At 42.3% G+C, this 20,378-nt stretch overlaps 1 protein-coding gene across 2 annotated transcripts; it reads right to left on the bottom strand.

Moving 5' to 3' along the window:
• Positions 1-1,813: 1,813 nt before the first annotated feature.
• Positions 1,814-20,143, bottom strand: LOC137478487 (vertebrate ancient opsin-like). Of its 2 annotated transcripts, none has more exons than XM_068198401.1 (5): positions 19,998-20,143; positions 6,510-6,720; positions 5,785-5,902; positions 3,239-3,478; positions 1,814-2,120 (listed from the first exon to the last, which is right to left on the bottom strand). In XM_068198401.1, the coding sequence occupies exons 1-5, from the start codon at positions 20,005-20,007 to the stop codon at positions 1,890-1,892; spliced, it is 810 nt and encodes a 269-aa protein (XP_068054502.1). In that variant the 5' UTR covers positions 20,008-20,143; the 3' UTR covers positions 1,814-1,889. The 2 variants fall into 2 exon arrangements, with proteins under 2 accessions (XP_068054502.1, XP_068054503.1); XM_068198402.1 differs by lacking the exon at positions 19,998-20,143 and adding an exon at positions 8,196-8,778.
• Between the last annotated feature and the right edge of the window lie 235 nt (positions 20,144-20,378).

Below are 20,378 nucleotides of genomic sequence, written 5' to 3'. Positions count from 1 at the left end.
GTCTTAAATGCAAGAATTTTCACTTTCAAATCATATCTGGCTGTTTTAACTGACTAATGATCACAAAAAGGTGCATAGAATTAATAACTGAATACCATACTCTTCCTATCTCACAGTATTTCCAAAACATTTTAAAAAGGCATATACATCTGTTCATTGTTCTGCTACAGATAGCACAGGATTAAAGAATGGTAAAAAATGTGCCTGTCAGAACAAGGATCAACATTTGTGTTTAAGATTGAGCCCTGCAAAAGTTCAAGCCAAAATTACACTCTGAAAGGCAGTCACCTCATGAAATTTTGTGAGATGAATAGGAAAACTGTACAGTCTTTTGCAGTGAGTTCTCATATGTGCAGCTCATGATTTTATTTGTAGACTAACTCCTCTCTTTGGATCTTACAATCCCAAAATGAAATCAGGGCAACGGAATCTGAACATCCTTCAAATCAGAAGACAGAAAAGGATCCGATGCTTCCTAACATCTCCTCCTCTTCTGCAAAGGACACCTTGTAGAAAAGGTCTAAAGGGCTTTTGTAAGATGCAAAACAAAGAGCATGACTGTCCATGGGTGTGAGTGCTGTGAGGGGCACAAGAAGGAACAGATGGCCAAGCAGTTCCCTAGGCATGCCAAGGCCAGAGTGGCTCAGGGACTCGCTCCTGTGCCTGTCCCTCTACCCCAGCAGGTAGCTACAGCTTGCCTCCTCACAAGCAGGGGAGTCATACAGAAACCAGCCTCTGCAACTTACCAGGGTTTCAGGATATGCTTTGTGCTGGATGTCTGTGTTATCTTTTCCTGACCCTCCAGCATCTCCAGCTGCTACAGGAATGGTTCCTGACTTCCAAGTCAGCAAGGTACTGCTTAGGGACTAGCTTTGACCACAGGTATCTCAGGTAGTCCCACTTTTTCAAGGCAATATAGTTTTTCAAACATCAACTTAACAGAAAGCAGAAAAAAAAATCTGATAGAAACAAATTGTCTTTATTCTGTGTAAAATAATCCTAGTTTTTGGAAGTAAAACTGAACCATGTATGATTCATTCCATATCACATTTCTATAGCTAAGGCCTGTACAGGATTGAGCTAGTGTAGCTTCTCTATACCATTATGAAACATTATTTGTTCCCGCTGGCATTGTTCTAATGTCTTCTCTAGAAATAATGGTTTTCCATCCTAAAGCATTTAAATACATTGCATTTTCTCTTAAAATGCATTCAACTAAAGATGGATTTTATATAGGATTAAAATTCCAATGTGCCTTAGCACAAGCTTAGTTCTTAGCAACATTTCATACAATGATCCCAAACACTTTGTAGAACAGAAGTCTGTCTTTATTACACTCATAACCTGGTTTGGCTTTTCATGTGCAAGTGACATTCCACTAAAGCTAAATATATTGCTGCACTTCATTGTGTGAATTAAATATGAGATAGAATATAGACACAGAAAGTTGGCAATTTCCATTAGCTTTCACTGTTTACAGAAGCAGTATTTGTGTTATAGTCCTTGCTTCTGAAAGCGGAGGTGTAGTAACAAGCTAATAATTTATTCTGGAATCAGCAGCCCATTTAAAGCAGTGAGGATGTGACTTAAGCAGAAACAGACACTTAAGGAGTGGAGGGAGAGAGGCACACAGTAGTGTGGTGCCACTACCTGCTGCAAGTTGGTGGTGGATTGGGAAGAGAAATGCAGTGGAGGAAGGGACTCACCTTATGGCTGGGTGTTTGACTGCACCCGTAGAGCCAAGCAGCTCTTACCCGCACTGAGGAGCCTGGGATTCCAAAGCCAGTGTCCACAGGACCACAGCGACCCCAGCAATAACGTATCTTCATACTAGGTGATTGTAACAATGAAATACACTGTAGCATTGCATTAATGCTCCATCTCCCACCCTACATGGGACACATTCTGTTTTCTGAAGCTGTCAACAGAGCCAAAGGTGGCCGGCTTCGGTGTTCATCTCCAGTTTTCCTCTTAGAAATGGTGCTATGAACTGCCATAGGGGCCCTCTCGCGGCCTCTTCTGTCCTGCGTTAGCACTGCTCTCTCTGAAGTCAGGTTCATGTTGGACTCTGCAGCTTCTATGGCACTGCAACTGAACATTTGAATCAAACACTGCCTGAACTAAAATGTGAAAAAACAGGAGATCAGTCAAAACACATAAGAAATGTAAAAAAAAAAAAAAAAAAATTCTCTAAATCAACCCGCATATTAGCTAAAGTCTTGGAAATTCTCTTATGAATCAGTTTGGAATATAAAAAATAACCCTATAAAATAGATTTGCCTATGCCACCATGAAGAAGTTTAAACCTAAAAATTAACTCTGTTTTGAAAAGAGCCAATCTTAATCTAGAAAATAATTTTTCCTTTCTGCTTCTAGCTAATCATATCTAATGGGCATAACTGGTCATTTCTCCAGATTCATGCTTTCATATACTAAATTCCTGGCTACTCAAAGATGGGTTTTTGTTGCTCTCATCCACAAACAGGGTAAAGCGTAGCACACATCTACATGGTTTGGGAGATCAGGGTGCTGTCCACAGGATGTGAGATAAGCAATAGCTCTCTCTGCAGTACTGGATAGATAAATTCATCATTTCTTATTCAACAGTCACTTAACTGTTTTTCTTTATTTAATTTATGTGCTTGATGCCACCACTCTCAGTTGCTTCATTCATTGCAGAAATCTGCCTATGTTTATTATCACGCCTGTTATCACTGTGAGCAATGGCACTCTGGTTCATCCCCATGTCAATTTTTTTTCTGCATTCAATCCTCTGCCCTCATTCCAGATAAAAAAAGCTCCCTGTTAAATGGGCATGTACAATTCTTCTACCCCCCTGCACATAAACCACAAATGCCTCATTTCCTCAAGACAAATTCAAGCTTTGAAAATGTGCACCCCACCTCAGGTTCAACTTAATGGTGTTGCATTCTTAAAGAATTATTGAAATATGCTGGAACAGTCTTGAGAACATAATTTTCATACAGGAAGCTAACTCATGTTCTGTAAGGGCTGATTTTCCTTTATAATATCTAAACCTAATAAATATTAGCATTTATATTTTAATACGGCTCAGAGATTTACACTATCTTCCACATGGCAGATTATTTTTTCATTCTAAATGCTAGATATTGTAATGCTTGTTAGCTAACACATAGGTAGGTAGAAATAATTCATTATAAAGCAAGACAAAATAGCAAAATATGAGTGTTAGAGACACTCGTAAAACATACAGTACCTGTTTGTTCATAAAGACATAAATAATTGGATTATAAATGGTAGCTGTTTTGGAAAAGAAGGCCGGAATTGCTGCCAGACGGGGATCCAGCTCAATGGAGGGATATGCAGTGACTAGGATAGAAAAGGTAGCATATGGCATCCAGCAGATTAGAAAGGCAACGATCATGAAAACAATCATTCTAGTCACTTGTCTTTCAGGTTTCCTGGTAGTTCCCAGCCTGCCTTGTGCATCTGACACCTTTTAAGAAAACAGAAAAGATTCTAAAAATCAAACAACAAGGTGTCCAACCAGTGACTTCAGTGAGCTGTCTAGTTGCCACGCTAGAAGGAAAGACATGCTCTTCCCAAGTGCAGCAGCACAGAGGGATGGGTGACAAAGTTACTGCTGAGGGACACGAATTACTGTGTACCAGCATTAGTAAATTTTCCTTTGCTTAAGTATCTTTATATTTTTATCATCAAAGTGAAAAAGAAGGACATTATGTCATAAGCAGATAGTGAGCTGAATTCAAGCACTTTCTATTCCATCTGGCTTTTGCAGACAGCTGGGTGCCTGGCATGGGTATTACAGAAAGCACACTGCTGAGGCTGTGCAACCTCCTCACCGAGGGGCAAATTCACACCAGGGGAGTCTGTCTGGCTCAGTGGTGCTTTATGGCCCTCCCCAGAAGAGCATTTACAATCTAATGATGTCAGAATTAAAGTGGGATTGGGGCATCTAGTAGGAAGGCTCTCCCTCTTTTTCTCAGTGATCATGCAAGAAGCTGAAGCACAGAGGTTGATACAGAGATGAGCTGATGTCAAACAATGTCTTTCTGGGAAACATCCCTGTTTGGTTTCTGATGACTTAGCAAAACAAGGTGCTGTTATGAAATGTTATTTTATGCAAGAAATAATTAATAACTTAATAACTCTGTATGGCTCCAGAAAAACCTGACACCAGGTCTTGCAATTATTTCTAATAAAATAAGATTGTTTGCATAACATGGCCTTTTAACTTCCTGCAGTAATGTTAGAACTCTGTGGAGAAATTTTCCCTAATACTTTTGAACTGCACTCGAAGAATTCAGTGTTCAACGTTTATGCTTAAAGAGGTATAGATGCTCCTTCTAGGAAGGACAATGTCCTCACCTCTGTAGAAAGTTTCAATTCACATCAGTTTTTACCAAATATAAACATAACAACAGCATCAACAACAATAACAACGACAATGAATCGTTACAATAACTGCAAGTTACTAGGCATTCATAAAGGCTGTGTTTGGTACTGATAAGATAGTCCCTTCCAATATATGAGATTTCTAAAGCATTTTTTAGTGTATGTTGTTCCTACACAGAGAGCGGCCCAGCCTCCCTTTCAGCAAAATTGCAGTGCCCTGGAAAAGGAACACAATCTCCTTTATTGCAGTTTCAAAGGTTTCATCTTTGTTTCATAACAGCCTGGTCTTTTTTCACATATAGCTTTTCCTTTCTCTCTAAATACTGATAAAGAAAAACATACTGGTGCCTTATCTTCCAAACAAAGAAATACTGCCATAATTTACCTCTATTGTAAACAGCTAATTTGTTATTTTCCTGAAGATTAATTTCTTTCATCAACTTTGATGTTGCAGTGAAAGCTACAATTGGCATTGCAAAGCTGGGGTCACTGGGACTGAGGGACTGGCAGATTATTCCACTCAGGAACAAGCCTGCACTGTGACAAATGTGGGACAAAATGCATGAAGAGGGATGGCTGGGAACATCAAGACACCAGTTCTGGTGCTTGGATCTCTCTCTGTTCACTGTAGTCAGATTTTTGAAAATGAGCTTAGTTGTGAGATACAATCATATGGCAATTCAAAATAGATTTAGAGAATGTGTTGCAGGTACTGGCTTTTCAGAGCATTGCAGTAAATAGAAATATCAATATTGTCCAAAAATCTTGTCCCCAAATCCTGGGCCAGATAGGAATTTTCCTGTTCTATTGTCTTGTCTCTTTTTGCAGCTTCCTCTTTGGATCAGGTCAACACAACCACTAAAGAAAATTCAAAAATATTTCTTAAGTCTTTTAAATATTCCTAGATAATTGTTTTTATTAAAAAGCATTGCATTATTTGCAAAGGCTACATCTTATTTTGAGCATATTACTAAGTAGTAGGCAGCACTCTTAAAATTTACAACTGCAGTAATTTTAAACCGCATTCTAATTTGCCTGGTTTGAGTCTTATGAAATATCACTGAATTGAAGCATAATTGTGAATAAAGCAGTACTGGATCATTCTGTTTATTTATGAGGTAGACATTCTTTTATTTGTATGATGTTTGACTAATGACATGTACTGATAAGTGATGTGAACTCCACACTTTAAAACATCACTTCTAACCATAGCATGAATTTCTGGGTGTAAGGGTAAATATATAACAAGGGATGTAACTGAGTGTGTTTGCTGCCTGCAAATCTGACCTGCTTATGTCTGATCTTTATAGAAAATCAAACACAGTAATTCCAAACTTTTGCATGCATACACATTTTAAAAGTTTACTTATGGGTGCTTCTTCTTACCTTTTTTAACTTCTGCACCAATTTTCCATAGGAAACCAAAATCACCAATAAGGGTACTATAAAACAGGTGGTGAAGAAGGAAATAATGTATGTACGGTCAGCATAAGCTCCTGAGTACCTGTATAAAATACAACATACTTTTGTATATATTATTACTGCATGTTCTTATTATTTTCTTGGAATATTAATCTTTCTTTTCAAAGAGTCACTAGTATTTTTTGTCAAATGTTTTTATTCAACGTGCCTCTTTTCAGCTCTAGTCATATCCCCAGATGGAATCTTGGGCCATCTCCCTGCCAGGAGCTGGGAGAGGATCCTACAACTACAGGTACAGTATGAAAGAACTGTGGGGCTGATTATGTGGGAAGGGACATGTAGTACAACCTCCTGCTCCAGGCAGAGCCAGCTATGGGGTCAGACTAGCTGGCTCAGAGCTTTGTCCAGTCTTCTGAAAAAAAATCTATCTCCTTTGACTCCTGAATAAAAGGATAAGGTGTAGCGTGATTATTTTCATTAGAGATGGAGGCTCCACCCTTTAGAAATTTTTGTTTTAGAAAGTGATCACAGAAAATTTTGATCAGTTTTATTACAACTTTCTTTACATCTGTTTTTTTTTTTCAGAGATTTACATCATCTTTGACCCTTTCCTTTATATTCCTGGCCCTGAGGCATCTTGAACTGCAAGTTTCATTTTTTTTTACCATAGTCTGTGAGAGTGGCCTTACCAGTTAGGCTCACAAGTAGTCCCAATCTTACTGGTGGTGTAACTGCTCCAACCAGATGTTGGTGGAATGGTCCAAATGAAGGAAAAACTCCACACAAAGACAATACCTAGAGCTGCATGCTTTCCCCTCAAGCGCGCATTTCTCAGCGGGCGGCAGATCACAACGTACCGCTCAAAAGCCAGCAGAGCAAGAGACCAGAGAGCTACAATGCCTGTAGCAAGAGAACAGTCAGCATCAAATTTGGGTGGACAGCTGAAAAGTAAACACCATCTCAAATTACAGAATACCTGAACTGTTTATTTTGGAAAGCAGCTCTGGAGGGATTCACTCCCCCTCAAGCACTGTCCATCTAGCAGGTTGTTCAAGACCAAGTCCAGCTGGGTTTTGAGTATCTTTGGAGATGAAGGCTCTGCAACCATTCTGGGTGACCAGTTACACTCTTTGACTACCCACAACATCAGACACCTTTCCTATCAACACCAGTTATAAAAGGATCGGCAATTTATGTGCATTATTCGAATATTAATGAAGAGCATAAGAATTTCATGTTTGTCCAGTTTGCCAGTCTACAGTATGAGTGCTACAAAACCAAACAGCTAATCAGGCCAGTTAAGTAACTAGGACTTGCACTTTTAGTTCTACACTGAAAAGCTGCAAATTATGTGTAGCATCCAAATTAATTAACTAAAATCTTCAAAATTTTATCTTTGCAAAAATTATTTCAGGCTATCAGAAAACTCCAACCTGCAGACAGCTGTCCACAACATCAAATTATCAATTTAGGCACATATTATCTGGTGGGACACCAAAATCTTGAAATAGCCTGATCTTTCTCCATAGGACATGGCTTACATGCCACAAACTGATGTAGAAGCATTGTCCCTAAGCGACATTCCCTCTGTCTAGCTTAAACAGGTAGAGAGTAGCTGTGGGACTCCTTTTCAGGCTGAGGATCAGCACTGTGTGATTTAGAGCAGGGGCAAGCATTACTGGCTGCCTTCATGCAGCTTCAGAGACAGGGACAGGATGCAGGAATGACTGTCTCAAATTAGTAGATGCCCTGTTCTAAGCGAATATCCCATTTACTCTGCAGAGGTGTATTTACACGGGGTACTGTGTGGTGAGGATTTTTCCTCTTAGAGTACTTCCAATATTTTTTGGTAGTAAGTGAACAAAACCATGAAAAAAAATCACAAAAAGATGTTGGTGTGTGGACTGACTGTTACAGGTGTGTCCCTGCTCCTCAGAGCCCCTGGAGGACAGAGAACACAAGAAGTTCCATGCCCTGAGATTTTCCACAGTTTATGGGCAGCCACTCACTCTTTTTCTCTCTCTCTCTTATTTATATATGCACACACTTAAATACAAATATTGAAAACAGCTATGTATAACAACTTTTTTTCCTGGAATTGTTTTACCATAAGCCCCACAACACTGCTATTCTATTAGAAAGCTTTTCCTCATTCTATGACACATATTCAACGATCAGTACACATGCAACAGGCCATGTATATGACAGGGAAAGAGAGATATATTTTTCACTCTCCACTACAGAATTTATGTAACAGGAGAAAATGCCAGTGAATTCAAAGGCATGCAAAGTCAGTGACTTAGGAAGCTGAAGTAGAATACATTGAAGGAAGTTGAAGGAAAAGAACATACAACTACAAACAAAATCAAGCTTACCAAAAAATGTGACAGCAAATCCTTCCAATACACAAGCCCAGTATCCCATAAAAAAATAACCTTTTAGATTTGTTAAAAAGCTGATGGTACCACCAGTCAGTGAGACCAGGAAATCAGCCACAGACAAATTGAGAATAATATAATTGAGAGGTTGTCTCAATTGCTTGAACTTAAAAGTTACCAGGATTACAGCCAGGTTCTCAGCAAGTGACAGGGAGGTCACCAACAACATTACTGCTGCCAGAAGCCTGAATTGCCAGGGCTGGATGGAGTTCAAGGGATGACGGAAGGGATCCCATCTAGCAGGAGCAGAGTAACTCGGCAAGAGCGACCCATTTTCAAATACTCTGAATGCATCCATTCCTTCGTTCAGCAGCAAAAACAATATCATACAATATTGGAGTTTTAACTCTGTAAATAATTTACAGGATTAAAAGAAGATGTTTGCTCTCTCCAACAGAAGTGTGAACAAACTTCCCCTCCTTCTGCTCTCCAATAATAACTGAGGAAAAAAATGTTTCAGTTGGAGGAAAGCTTAGTGCTGCAGAGTGAACGTGGGAAGAGGGATTAGCAAGAAAATCTCTTGGAGTAACTTCTGCCCCTCTCTGCCCACTGCCTCTCTCTCACTGCAGCTGTGTCTTTATCTGTAGTAGCTTTCCTCCTCCTGCACCAGCCAGCAGTGCTGAAATACCCCTCAGCTCCACCCTACTCAGTTGGGAAAAAAAAATCACTGTTTGCTTGGAAGCCTCCCACACTTCCAGCACTTTAAAAAGAAAGGCTACCTGGTAAGAGGGAGTTGTCCGTGGTGAGCCAGAGAGCTTAGAGGAATTTGGGAGAAGCGACTGTAAATGTCGAAATCAAAATAATGTGATGTTTGACGTTGTACTGACCCTTCTCATCAGGTGGTTACCAAAGAATTCTCCATGGATGAACTTTTCTCTACAGACATTGAGAAACCAACAGATAAGGCCACACATGGAACCAGCAGGGAGCAAAAACCAGACTTAGGCACTCCTTTCCTCTAGCTGCACAAGATTAGATCCCACTGTCTCTTTGCAAAGCAGTTATTTTTTTCTTAATCAACCAGACTATCTCAGATAATCATAAATGAAAATAAATGTTCCAGATATTTCACTTGCTCAGAGGCCTTTATAATAACTGAAGTAAAGATAACCTACATCTGGCTGTAGTGATATGTGCAATACATACAGGGTCTCATTATATACATGTCATATTTAGTGAAGTTCTGCTGCTCATTTCTAGCCCCAAAATGTATTTCTTTTAGCTCAGTCTTGCTTTCTTAGATCAGCTGATGATTGAAAATTGTTCTGAAAGCCGACTAAATGTAATTACAATATTAAAAACTGAAATTCGGCATCAACAGATACAAAAGCAGCCAAATTTTTTGCTTCATACCAGCAACTGAATCTATCTACTCAAAACAATTCCTTGTAGCCCAGGTAGGTAGCTGGTGAAAAGACCTGACTGCACATTGCTGACAGGAAGAACTGTATGTGCTGTATCATTTTGCTGGCAGAATTTGTCAGTTTGTTGCTTAACATGTCATCCAACCTCTGATTAAATTGATGTAATTTAACAGAATAGTAAGAACTGAGGCATTACTGGAAGTTAATTGCAAATATGGATTTTAAGAGCTGACCCTGACTTGATCCTACATGACTTAATATGTGCTTCTGCTCTAAATAGTAATTTTGGATATTATTAAGCGTATCCAAGAGCCTACATAAAACATTCCTATCTCTTTTTGTTCACTTTGAAAAAAACAGTCTGAAATTTGAAAAATTAAAGGGGCTTTTTTATTTCTCCTGCCCTATCAGTAAATAATCATTTTCAGTCTCTTTGCAAATGGTTTCCCCAAGTAGGGCTGATCTGAACATAAGTTCCATTTCTGCAAACTGAATACACTTGCAGGTGCTTTAATGAACATGGAAATATTTCCAGAGTACTTCCTTTTGAGATGCACCAGAAATTATCATCCACATATCTTGTTTCCTCCAGTGTCAATAGAACTCGTAATTGCCTGTGATTGGATTTTTCTGATGGCATAACATCTTTGATGTACTCTCTTGCCCATCTGAATTGGGTTTTACCTAATAAATTTTATTTTTGTATTTGTACTGAAATAGAACATTTATTGCTGAGAATTTATGGGAAGAAAGTAAAATGTTCTGATACTACTTTAAGAGAGTTTTAGGTCCTGTATAAACCAAGCCATATGTCACTTCGTCATACACAAAGCTCCATGAAAAAAGAACAATCACTTCTCAGTTCAGTGACTCTCTTATTCCTAGCTTAATTGTCACAGATACATGTCCCTGTTTGCTTCAGAGTGTTCAGGCTTAATTTTTTAAACAACAGTATCTATTGCAGCCCTAAATAAAAAGTTTGCATATCTTGCAGCCCATTAAATGAAGGCTTATACTGATCCAAATACCATTAAATTCTATCACCAAAAGTGAATGCCATTAAATCAGGCAAAGAGGGGGTGAAGAGAAGTGGTAAGGATACACAGAAGGAGCAGTGCCAGCAGCTTCTCCTCGTGCTGTGGGAACGCTGTCGTTGCAACACTCCCTTCTGGCCCAGCAGAAGGATGCAGCCTGGGGAGGGACTGCCAGAGCTTCTCACAGCTGGTCACCAGCCTGGAGACCCAGGGACTGTGAAACTTCGGATAGAAGTTTGCTAAGCAGTTCTTCAGATTCAAAACAGCAGAAATTGCACAGACTGCTCGAGAGCATAGGCAGATCTCTTGCAGATAAACTTAGACTGCCTGAGACATCCTGTGTGTGAAATCCCACAACACCTCTGATACTCAGTGCTTTGGAGAGAAAAGTAGAGTGTTGAGAGAGGAGATGAGGCTTTTTCAGGCAAGGATGCAGGGTGGACTGACTATGAATTTGCCATAGTGAAAGGCAGTGCACAAAGATAGCTGTCCTGATCTTGTTGACTTCTCTACCAGAAGAATTACACCCCAGTACATAGTTTTCCTATATAATCATAGGGAAATGCAAAAAGCACAGGCTGAGAAGAGTCAGAACTGTCCGGGTAACACTGAGATCCAGCCCAAAGTAAACTTCTTTACACATGGAAAAAATTCACCACATTATGCAACTTGATAAATGAGCAGCAAGCAGCTCTCACTGCTCTGATTTGGCATTAACACGGTCATGGGACTCTGGCTAGGGCTGGCTGGGGTGGACGGGCAGGCTTGCAGTCCTTGATAGGAGGAACCTTTGATAGCACAGGGCTCTCCCCTCCATTCAGCTGGCTGTGCATACACTGAGCAAGGCATTTCTGCATTAACTGCCCTAACAGGCAAGCACTAAGCATGTCTCCTTCTGCTTGACTAGTCTGTGGATAAATTAAGATATATGTACTTCAAGAGAAATATTGTCTTTACAGAAAAAAAAAAGGGTTTCACCTTCAAAATGCATGATGTTTTCTGCCTTCTTCACATTTACAGATGTCTAATTTGCCATTCTAATTATCTTTCCTATTGAAGTAGACATTTTCTAAATGTTTGTGCTTGGAAAGAAACAACTGTAATATCTTTCCACAATCTTTTCTCCCTTTGAGAAGGTCATTTTGAATCCTTCTTTCCATGAGATCTTAGAAGTACTGCTTCTTAGTCTTTTAACCCCTGTTTCAGGGACAGATCTTGTTAGTAATTTTCTTCCTTCCAAATGTGACTTCATAGAGAGTTTCTCTATATCATCAACAAATAAAAAGTTCTTATGTTCTGCATAAGTGGTTACAAGATAAATTTAGTTTTTGCAATTCAGGTTATCTTAGCTGAAATGAACATAAAATCATTCAGAATTATTTTAATCAGTATAAATAAATCCTATCTTTCATTACCAAAACAAGGGGCAGTGGGGGAGAAGAATGACCTCAGAAAACCTGAATATATAGCATGGAATAAAGTGAAGCAACAGCACAGAAGAAAGGATTACTGTCATAATTAATTTGGCAAACTGGATGTCAAATGAGCAAAAATTAATGCCAGAAAGGGAAAAAAGAGGTATTGGTAATTTGCCATGTGAGAGGATAGAAAGTGCACATTAGAATGTGTGAAAGTAAAGTTAAGCCTCACAATTTCACATACAGAGTGCACATATGGAAAAAAGCTACATTCCATGCTGACAGAATATCACTGGAAAGTGTTTGCTCATATCATATATAAAAAGAATCTGCTAGAAATAAAGCTGCCTAAACATCTGTTTCATTCATAAACACTTGCTGTGAAACACAGCACATATACTCTCCAAAGTAATTCAGCCTCTCACTAGAGCAAAAACTAACTTCCTGGTCAGATTTCAGGAATATATTTCAAATATATTTAATATTGATGACCTTAATGTAATAAAATAATATATTAAAGTGATCAGATTTCAAGAAAGGAAAATCTCACTGCTTCAAGAGACTTAAATATCTATAAAGACAAGTTAAGACATACAAACCAACAGGACTAGAGTTACAGAGGATATTCTTGTCTTTTTCTGTTTTATTGGAATTGCTTAATTGGAAGAGCTAAGATCTCTTAAATTATTACATATCTGTTCCTGTCCCCAATACAGGGTTCATACCATGCCTTTTAAAGGTAGAGTCATCTTTAAATGAAGCTTTTAAAATTCTTTTTTTACTTTCATTTTTCTTTACTATGGGATAATTTCTCAATGAGTTATTCCAGTGTATTTTTAAACTACTTTATCTGACACAACTTTCTGTTTTCTGTTATGTGTTCTAAGAAATCCTGTTACGCAAAACACAGTTGAGCTCATTCACTTCTGTCCTCAACTGCAAAAGAAACAGCATCATTCCCTTGTTAATCCAATTAGTATACACAAATGAAAAGTATTATTTATGTCAGTTGAATTGGACATTGTAGAATATATTATCTATAGAACTATCCCCGAATGTATTCCTGGATTGCTGAAATAACCAAACTGAAAAAGTACAGGTTTGAGGCATTTTTCTGGTGGAAATGCACTTGGTTATTATTCTAACAAAATTGTAAATACTATCTAGTTTCTGACATGAAGGTTTCACTGTGTTTCATGTTGTATAAAGAGAACAGAAAGGCTCCATCATGTGATTTCAAGTGAATATACACTGGGAGAGTTCAGCCCCTTCCTTGTAAGAAGGGAGGAGTGACCAGTGCCAAAGGCTGTGACCTCTGGAAGCACATCTTCCTGCAGAGAAGCTCCTGACCTGCACAGGGTCTTCTTATTGGAACTGTACTTGGAGAGCCTCTTCCTGCACTAACAGCGAAAACAACAAGATAGTGAAATCAAATTACTAGAGACCAGACAGAAAAACAGTAAAGAATAAAGAAAAGAGAGAGATGGCAGTGTAGAAAGTGCTGAGAGAGAACTTAAACTTGGCAAGACAGAGAAAATGAAACACATCAGGAGTGCCCATGTAGGGAGTTTTTACTGCTCCTATTTCTTGCTTTTTTATATTCTCCGAAAAACTCGGTCTAGTGGAAGGTGTCCCTGCCCATGGCACTCACTGCCATTAGAACTGGATGATCTTGAAGATCCCTTCCAACCCAAACCAGTCAGTGACTCTAAGTAGAATAAGCAGTATAAGTACATGGACACAGTACAGTCATTGGGTGCTTTTACATCAGCTCTGCACTTTTCTGCACACAGACAAGAGGCAGCAAATGTAAACAGCCAGAACTGCAGCCCAGGAGTACAGTTCAGTGGAGAATGCAGTGGTGCTTGAACTTGCAGACAAGTTAGCACTTGGACTCCCTGATCTTGGAGGTCTTTTCCAAACTAAACAATTCCATGGTTTTATACAGCAATCACTGCCACACTAGTAACACATCATTTAAAATAATAATAGCATTGTATTTAAAATTACCATCATTCGACAATGAGAACAAGGAAAAAGGGTTAGTGACATGAGAAAAGGATGACCTTCTTTCCAAGATACCTGCCGTCAACAACACATCTTTTCTTTATTAATGATATTGATTCATTTCAATGGTATGCTTGTTCTAGAAGTTGATAGTAATCGTAAGAGGAAGAAAAACTGGGACTATTTCAAACACTACCCTTTTGTATTTGCCCTGAAAAGTAAAGTAAATAGTATTACAGTGCCCTCAGGTGGTGTAATTCAATTCTGTCCTACTGTCTTCTCTAGAAAGACAGCTCTAAATAATACTAATTTTAGCAGACTGGGTGAATATGGAAGGCAAATCACAGCATAAGCAGTTTTGTTCCCAAGGAAGGTTCTTTTCTTGAGCGTTCTGACAACTCCTGATCTTTAAAAAGCATTCTTTAATTTTTAAATACTGTGGAATACATGTAACAAATCTCCAGAAAAAGCCTTAAATAACATCATTGAATGTAAGAACAAAAACTAATAGAAGGAAAGAGATCTAAAAAAGAAGGTAAAACCTAACAGCAGAAGACGTAATGAATTCTGTAAGAGCTTTTTGGAAAAAAACACGAGGTAGGTATTTAAAAAACCAAAACAGAGTCTAAACCACAATCAATCAATCAACCAACCAAACCCCACACAGATACCGTAGAATTTCTTACATACATTCATGTATGTCTTAATGATGATGAAAAATACATAAAGAAAGCAGTATATGATGCACTTGTAATATAACCTGAAACTTCCTGAATTCATACTGTCATTTTAGTCTGAAGAAATAAGCTTCCTGAAGGTACAGGATACCTTTAATGTGCATCAGTCCATTAATTTTTTTTTTTGTTTTTTTGTTTTTTTTTTTTGTTACTAAGAGTAACAATATAAAATGGATATTATTTAGCCAATTTATTGCTCCACAGTCAGGGTAATTCCAATATCTTTGTCTCGTATAACTAAATGGTTAATGTATAACCATCATTTATCACTGTTTTATGTCTTCTTCAAAAAAATGTGAGGAAGATCAGGACATCACCAGGAGAATCTTCTAACTTACCACAGTTAAAAATCTGTCAAAGCTGAAGTAATAATGTAATTTGTTATTCTTTCGAGATACTCTTAAAGGAATAGCCTGTCAGCTTACAAATATAAATTACATCATGGAATATGTGCACTGAAGATGATGGGAATCCTACCACCGAACATGGCTTCAGAGAGAACACCACTGCACTGTAGCTTTGCCCTGGTATCCATCCAGTTCTGCCCTGTTGTCTTTCTTGGAAAACAGCTATGCAAATATTTATTTTCAGCAAGCTGTGTGAATATGGAAGAAACACACGAGACAGTGGAAGCATCATAAACCTGAGTAATCCTCTATTTTTCCAACTCCCAGTAAATGGACTCTGCTGTCCTACAGCTCAGAACCACACTGCTCCTCTTCTTACTTGCTCCTGGATTGGCTCCTAATAGCTGTCTAACAGCATATGTTGAAATATTCCCCAAACAGCTCAGAGAAACATTTTCAAACTGTTGCAAAACCCAGACAGGACAAAAGGAATTTGAATCTCACCAGTCTTTAATTTCCTATGCAAATGATACTTTCATTTTCTTTCATGATGATTTGGGGAACTCTCCGATCACTCTGAAATCATGTTCTGTGCTAACCCTTCAGTTTTCTAAGGATTGCCTTTGAGATTGCTGAGGATGGCCAGAAAAATTGCTATCACATTTTGGTCATCTGTCTTCACAGACTGTACCCTTCACAAAAAAACCAATGTAAGGCTCTCACCCCATCATACCCCAGTCCTCTCAGCTTTCAGTAATCCCTGTCTTTTTTCTTATCCTCACTTACATATTCAGGTAGAGTTTTACTAACAAAACAATTCTCTGAGGCTCAGAGAGAATCAATAATGCTTATAAGCACACTCTTTATTTATTGGCAACTTACTCCTGAGTTCCCCCATCCAGGCTATCAATAGGAAGGCAATCTCTTTATAGCACTAATGACTTGCGGTAAAGTATATACATCTGTTTAATACAAATAAGGGCAAACGACTTCCCAGTCTTGGTTAGATAAAATAGAGCTCACAAGGGCTTATCTTACTTAGAAAGAATAATTTGTAGCCTTCTCTCATTAAAAGGATAAACTATTAGAGTGGAGACAAGTAGGAAAAGAATAGCATTGGAGGAACAAGGGAAGTGGGAGAGGGTTGGTGGGTGGGCACTAAGTTTAATGCAATCTAAAAACTCAGTGGTCTTAATATTAACAACCATCTAAGCCATTGTCAGAAGAAAAGGGACAGGTAAACCAGGGTTTCCTCGAAAGAGGGAAAAAAATCAAAGTCCTGGGAATCTCAGTAATACCAGTGATCTGCTGGAAGCTGCACCAGAAATTCAGTCCGACATAAACTGACTCCTAGATCGACTAAGGTAAGAAAAGCCCTTCATTTTGATAAGGACATTCAGCCAAAAAACCACCCCCACCCTGCCCACCATATTCTTGTTAAGTGCGCCTGTCAAGATATACAACAGAGAGAACAAAACTCATGCTAATAATTGCTTATCTTTAATCTCTCAGAAGTTTCACCTGCAAAACTACTGTTTCATTTCTTGCCCTAAATATATGTATAAAATTATGTTCATGCTACTTTCCATCAATATTTACAGTAATGATTGGTGATTATAACACCAGAAGCTTTCCTTAAACCTAATTCATGTTTTCCAGAGCTTCAAAACTTGTGCCTTAAAATCCAAAGCAGACCAATTCACACAGAAGCACTGAAAACTTCCTCATCCTAAAATCTCACTCTAGTCTTAATAAGTTATTTTGACAGAACGTATATATATAGCTCTCTCCCCACCCCAATAAAGAGATGAAAACCTTAGAGAGTCACAAGATACAACACATACTGAGCCTTTTGTTTTTATTCTTTCTAGAAAGCACTAAAAAGCAGTCTCATCTATGTTCTTGGTAGCTGAAGTTAACCGGCTTCCCAGGAAGACATCAGTAAGAAACAGAATTTTTACATTTCTTCACATTTCTGTCACACTGTTCTCAAGGTCACCCAGTTTCTCTTGTTGCTGCTCTAGACTATGTACACTCTCAGCTCTGCACCATTAGCAGATTCCTACCTTTTGTGCCAAGGATCATAATGGAAAATATTAAATATGGCCTTTCTCAGAACATACATCACCCTCTGAAGATGTTTCAACAGAGATAATTTAGTCTAAAATGACTTTGTTTTCTAGTGACTACATTATTAGGCAAAAATACCCCTCATTTTTAAACACAAGGATCTCTTTCAGGTATGCTGTGAAGAAGCAGCATTTGTACTGTCAGGAACACAGGCAGACAGCATCATCACAAGGCCAGGACATGGATTTTCCTGCTCTATGTAACTCTGTGCAACAGCATAATTTCCCTCGCTCCTCCACCGGTACCTCCATCAGCTGCAGAATAACTCAGGAAAGGAAACCTGTGAGGTGAGCTGCTCTGAGCTCCTGCTTCCTCAGTTATTCTGTTTTTACATGGACTTTACAGCTGCACTTTGGAATAATATATAATGCAGTGGAGGAATCTATTAGTGACTTATTTTATTCTAGTCCACAACCTCTCAGACATTTTCAGCTGCACAGAAGCTACAAGAAAAGGTACTTTGGCTGTATACATAACAAAAATAAAAAATAAAATTAAAAAAAAAAAAAAAAAAAGAAGCAGGTTAAACAAAACTTGTCTGAAGTTATTTGTAATGTAGAATTTAATTCTGGTCCACGTACTGCAATACTCCTCTTTTCCTATGCTGGAATGTGTAAGTCCCAGACGAATTTGATGTTACTGATATCAGTTTTGTTTCTAAGTCATTTTTAAGAAATGTTACTGATGTCAGGGGCATAGCAAAACGATCGTTAAGTTCACACGGTGGGAATTCGTGTTTTGTCCTGCCTGTAACTACGCCCGGCGAGTGTGTCAGTGCCGCGGGTCTTACCATCCGCGACCCGGTGCGGGCGCGTCACGGCTCCGGGATCGCGCAGGGACAGCGCCGGGGCACCCGCGCGAGACTCCCAGAGCCCCGGCGCCGGTGTCCGTCCGGGCGCCTTAGCCCCGTCCCACCGCCGCCACAACACATCCGGCACGGAGAGAAGCGGCGGCAGCGGGCCCGGCGGGGGAATGACACCGAGCCCGGCGGGCGGAACGAGCCCGGGCCCGGCGGGGGAATGACACCGAGCCCGGCGGGCGGAACGAGACCGAGCCCGGCGGGGGAATGACACCGAGCCCGGCGGGCGGAACGAGCCCGGGCCCGGCGGGGGAATGACACCGAGCCCGGCGGGCGGAACGAGACCGAGCCCGGCGGGGGAATGACACCGAGCCCGGCGGGCGGAACGAGCCCGGGCCCGGCGGGGGAATGACACCGAGCCCGGCGGGCGGAACGAGCCCGGGCCCGGCGGGGGAATGACACCGAGCCCGGCGGGGGAATGACACCGAGCCCGGCGGGCGGAACGAGCCCGGGCCCGGCGGGGGAATGACACCGAGCCCGGCGGGAGAACGAGCCCGGGCCCGGCGGGCGGGGCGGACGAACCGCTCGGTGCCCCGGCCCGTCGCCGGCAGGGGGCGCCGGCAGGGCGCGGAGGCGGCGGAGGCCGGGCCGGCCGCAGGGGCGCGGGGCAGGGCGCGGGGGGCCCGGACAGGTGACCGCGCTGCCCGGCCCTGTCCTGTTCTCCTCCGCCGAAATGAACGTTCCGAAAGCGGCCACACGAGCAGTGCCGGTGGCGTGTCCGCCCGACTGGACGCTCTGCAGCGCTGCCGGACTAACCCGGGAACGCGCCCGCACATTATAAATGCCTCGAGGTGTTTATATGTGCTCGGGTAAGCCCCCCATCAGTAACTTCTGCTCGGCCACAGGAAGCACCGGAGACAGCGAGCGCTCCGGCAGCCGATGAGCCGCTGCCTCTACGGAACGGTATCCCCGACTTATTTTACCGAGACCACCACTCCGAGAGGCTGCCGGGCGTGATTGCGGACGCTGCGCCGAGCCTGGGGGCGAGCAGTCAGGTTGCCGGGGCCCGGGCCGGGGCCAGGGCGCGCGTAGCGGCCGGTGCAGTCGCCCCGATGACTGCCCAGCCGCTGCGACGTCTCCGAGGGGAACGAGCTTTGCACCCGGAACGGGGCTTGCTTAAGGGCTAGGGGAGTCCTTGGCCCCGGAGTAGCCTGGCAGCGCCTGGCACCCAACAGCATCGGGGAGAGGGAGCAGCGGGGCGGAAAGAGGATTCGCGAGCAGCCCGCGGGCGGGGAGCCGGAGACACCCGGCGATGCCTGCCCGTGGTCTCCTCTTTCGGTGCCACACCTCATCGGAAGAACAGACACAAAAGTAGATTTATCACGCCACGGGGTCTACAGAAATAAACCCCACATATTTCCACGTGGAAAAACGAGAGTGTGAGATTTCAGGAAAGTCAGTGAAATGGACAAACGCGCCACTGATGTGCAACAAGTGTCATTGATAACATACAAACTGTCAACCGGACTCCGAGGGCGGCTTTAGATGAAGCGGGAGGCTTTGGCTCTGCCCCCGGGACCCGTGCGCCGATGGGCGAGAGTCCCGAGGTAGCAGCCCCCTGCAGGGCCACCGGCCACCGCGGTCCAGAGGCCGCCGGGAGCGATGCGCGTCGCGTTTTGCGCGCTCCTGGCTGCGGCGGAAGCCGCGCGGGAGCGGGGCGGCAGCGGGACACAGGCACGGACACTCTCGGATATCCCGGGGGAGCAGGCGGCAGACGCGGGAGGACACTGCGCTCCGCCACGGCCCTCTGCTACCGGTGCAGCCCAGCGGCGAGCTTACCCAAGGGTGGACGGGGGTCGGTCTCGCCCCGCCGCAGCGTGGATGGCGGAGACCGCACGCTTACCTTGTTCCATCGGTCCCGCGCAAGAAAACGGCGTCTCGGCGGGGCCGCTCCTCGGTGAGCGCCTGCCGGCTGCCCGTGTCTGGATCAGCACCCGGCCCCGGCCGGGCGGAGCGGGAGGTGTCCCTCGTTAGCCTAGCCGAACCCAGTCGCTCAGCGCCGCGGGGTCGGCATTCAGAGTCGCAATATCTGCGGGCTCGGCGGGCAGCGGCGCTGCTGGCAGAGACCGAGCCGAGCCGCGGGGCTGACTGCGCGCCGGCAACCTGCCTGCCCGGGATGGGTGGTCCCCGATCCCCGGCGGAAGCCACGACTCTCCGGAAGGGCCGATCAGCCCCGTCTGCGGCCACCTGCAGCAGCTTTCAACGCCGCCGTGAGCCGGGGCCG

Source organism: Anomalospiza imberbis, chromosome 8 (assembly GCF_031753505.1).
Source record: "Anomalospiza imberbis isolate Cuckoo-Finch-1a 21T00152 chromosome 8, ASM3175350v1, whole genome shotgun sequence".
Lineage (NCBI taxonomy): Eukaryota > Metazoa > Chordata > Aves > Passeriformes > Viduidae > Anomalospiza > Anomalospiza imberbis.
The sequence above is the reverse complement of the archived record's forward strand: the minus strand, read 5'-3'. Positions and strand labels throughout refer to the sequence as shown.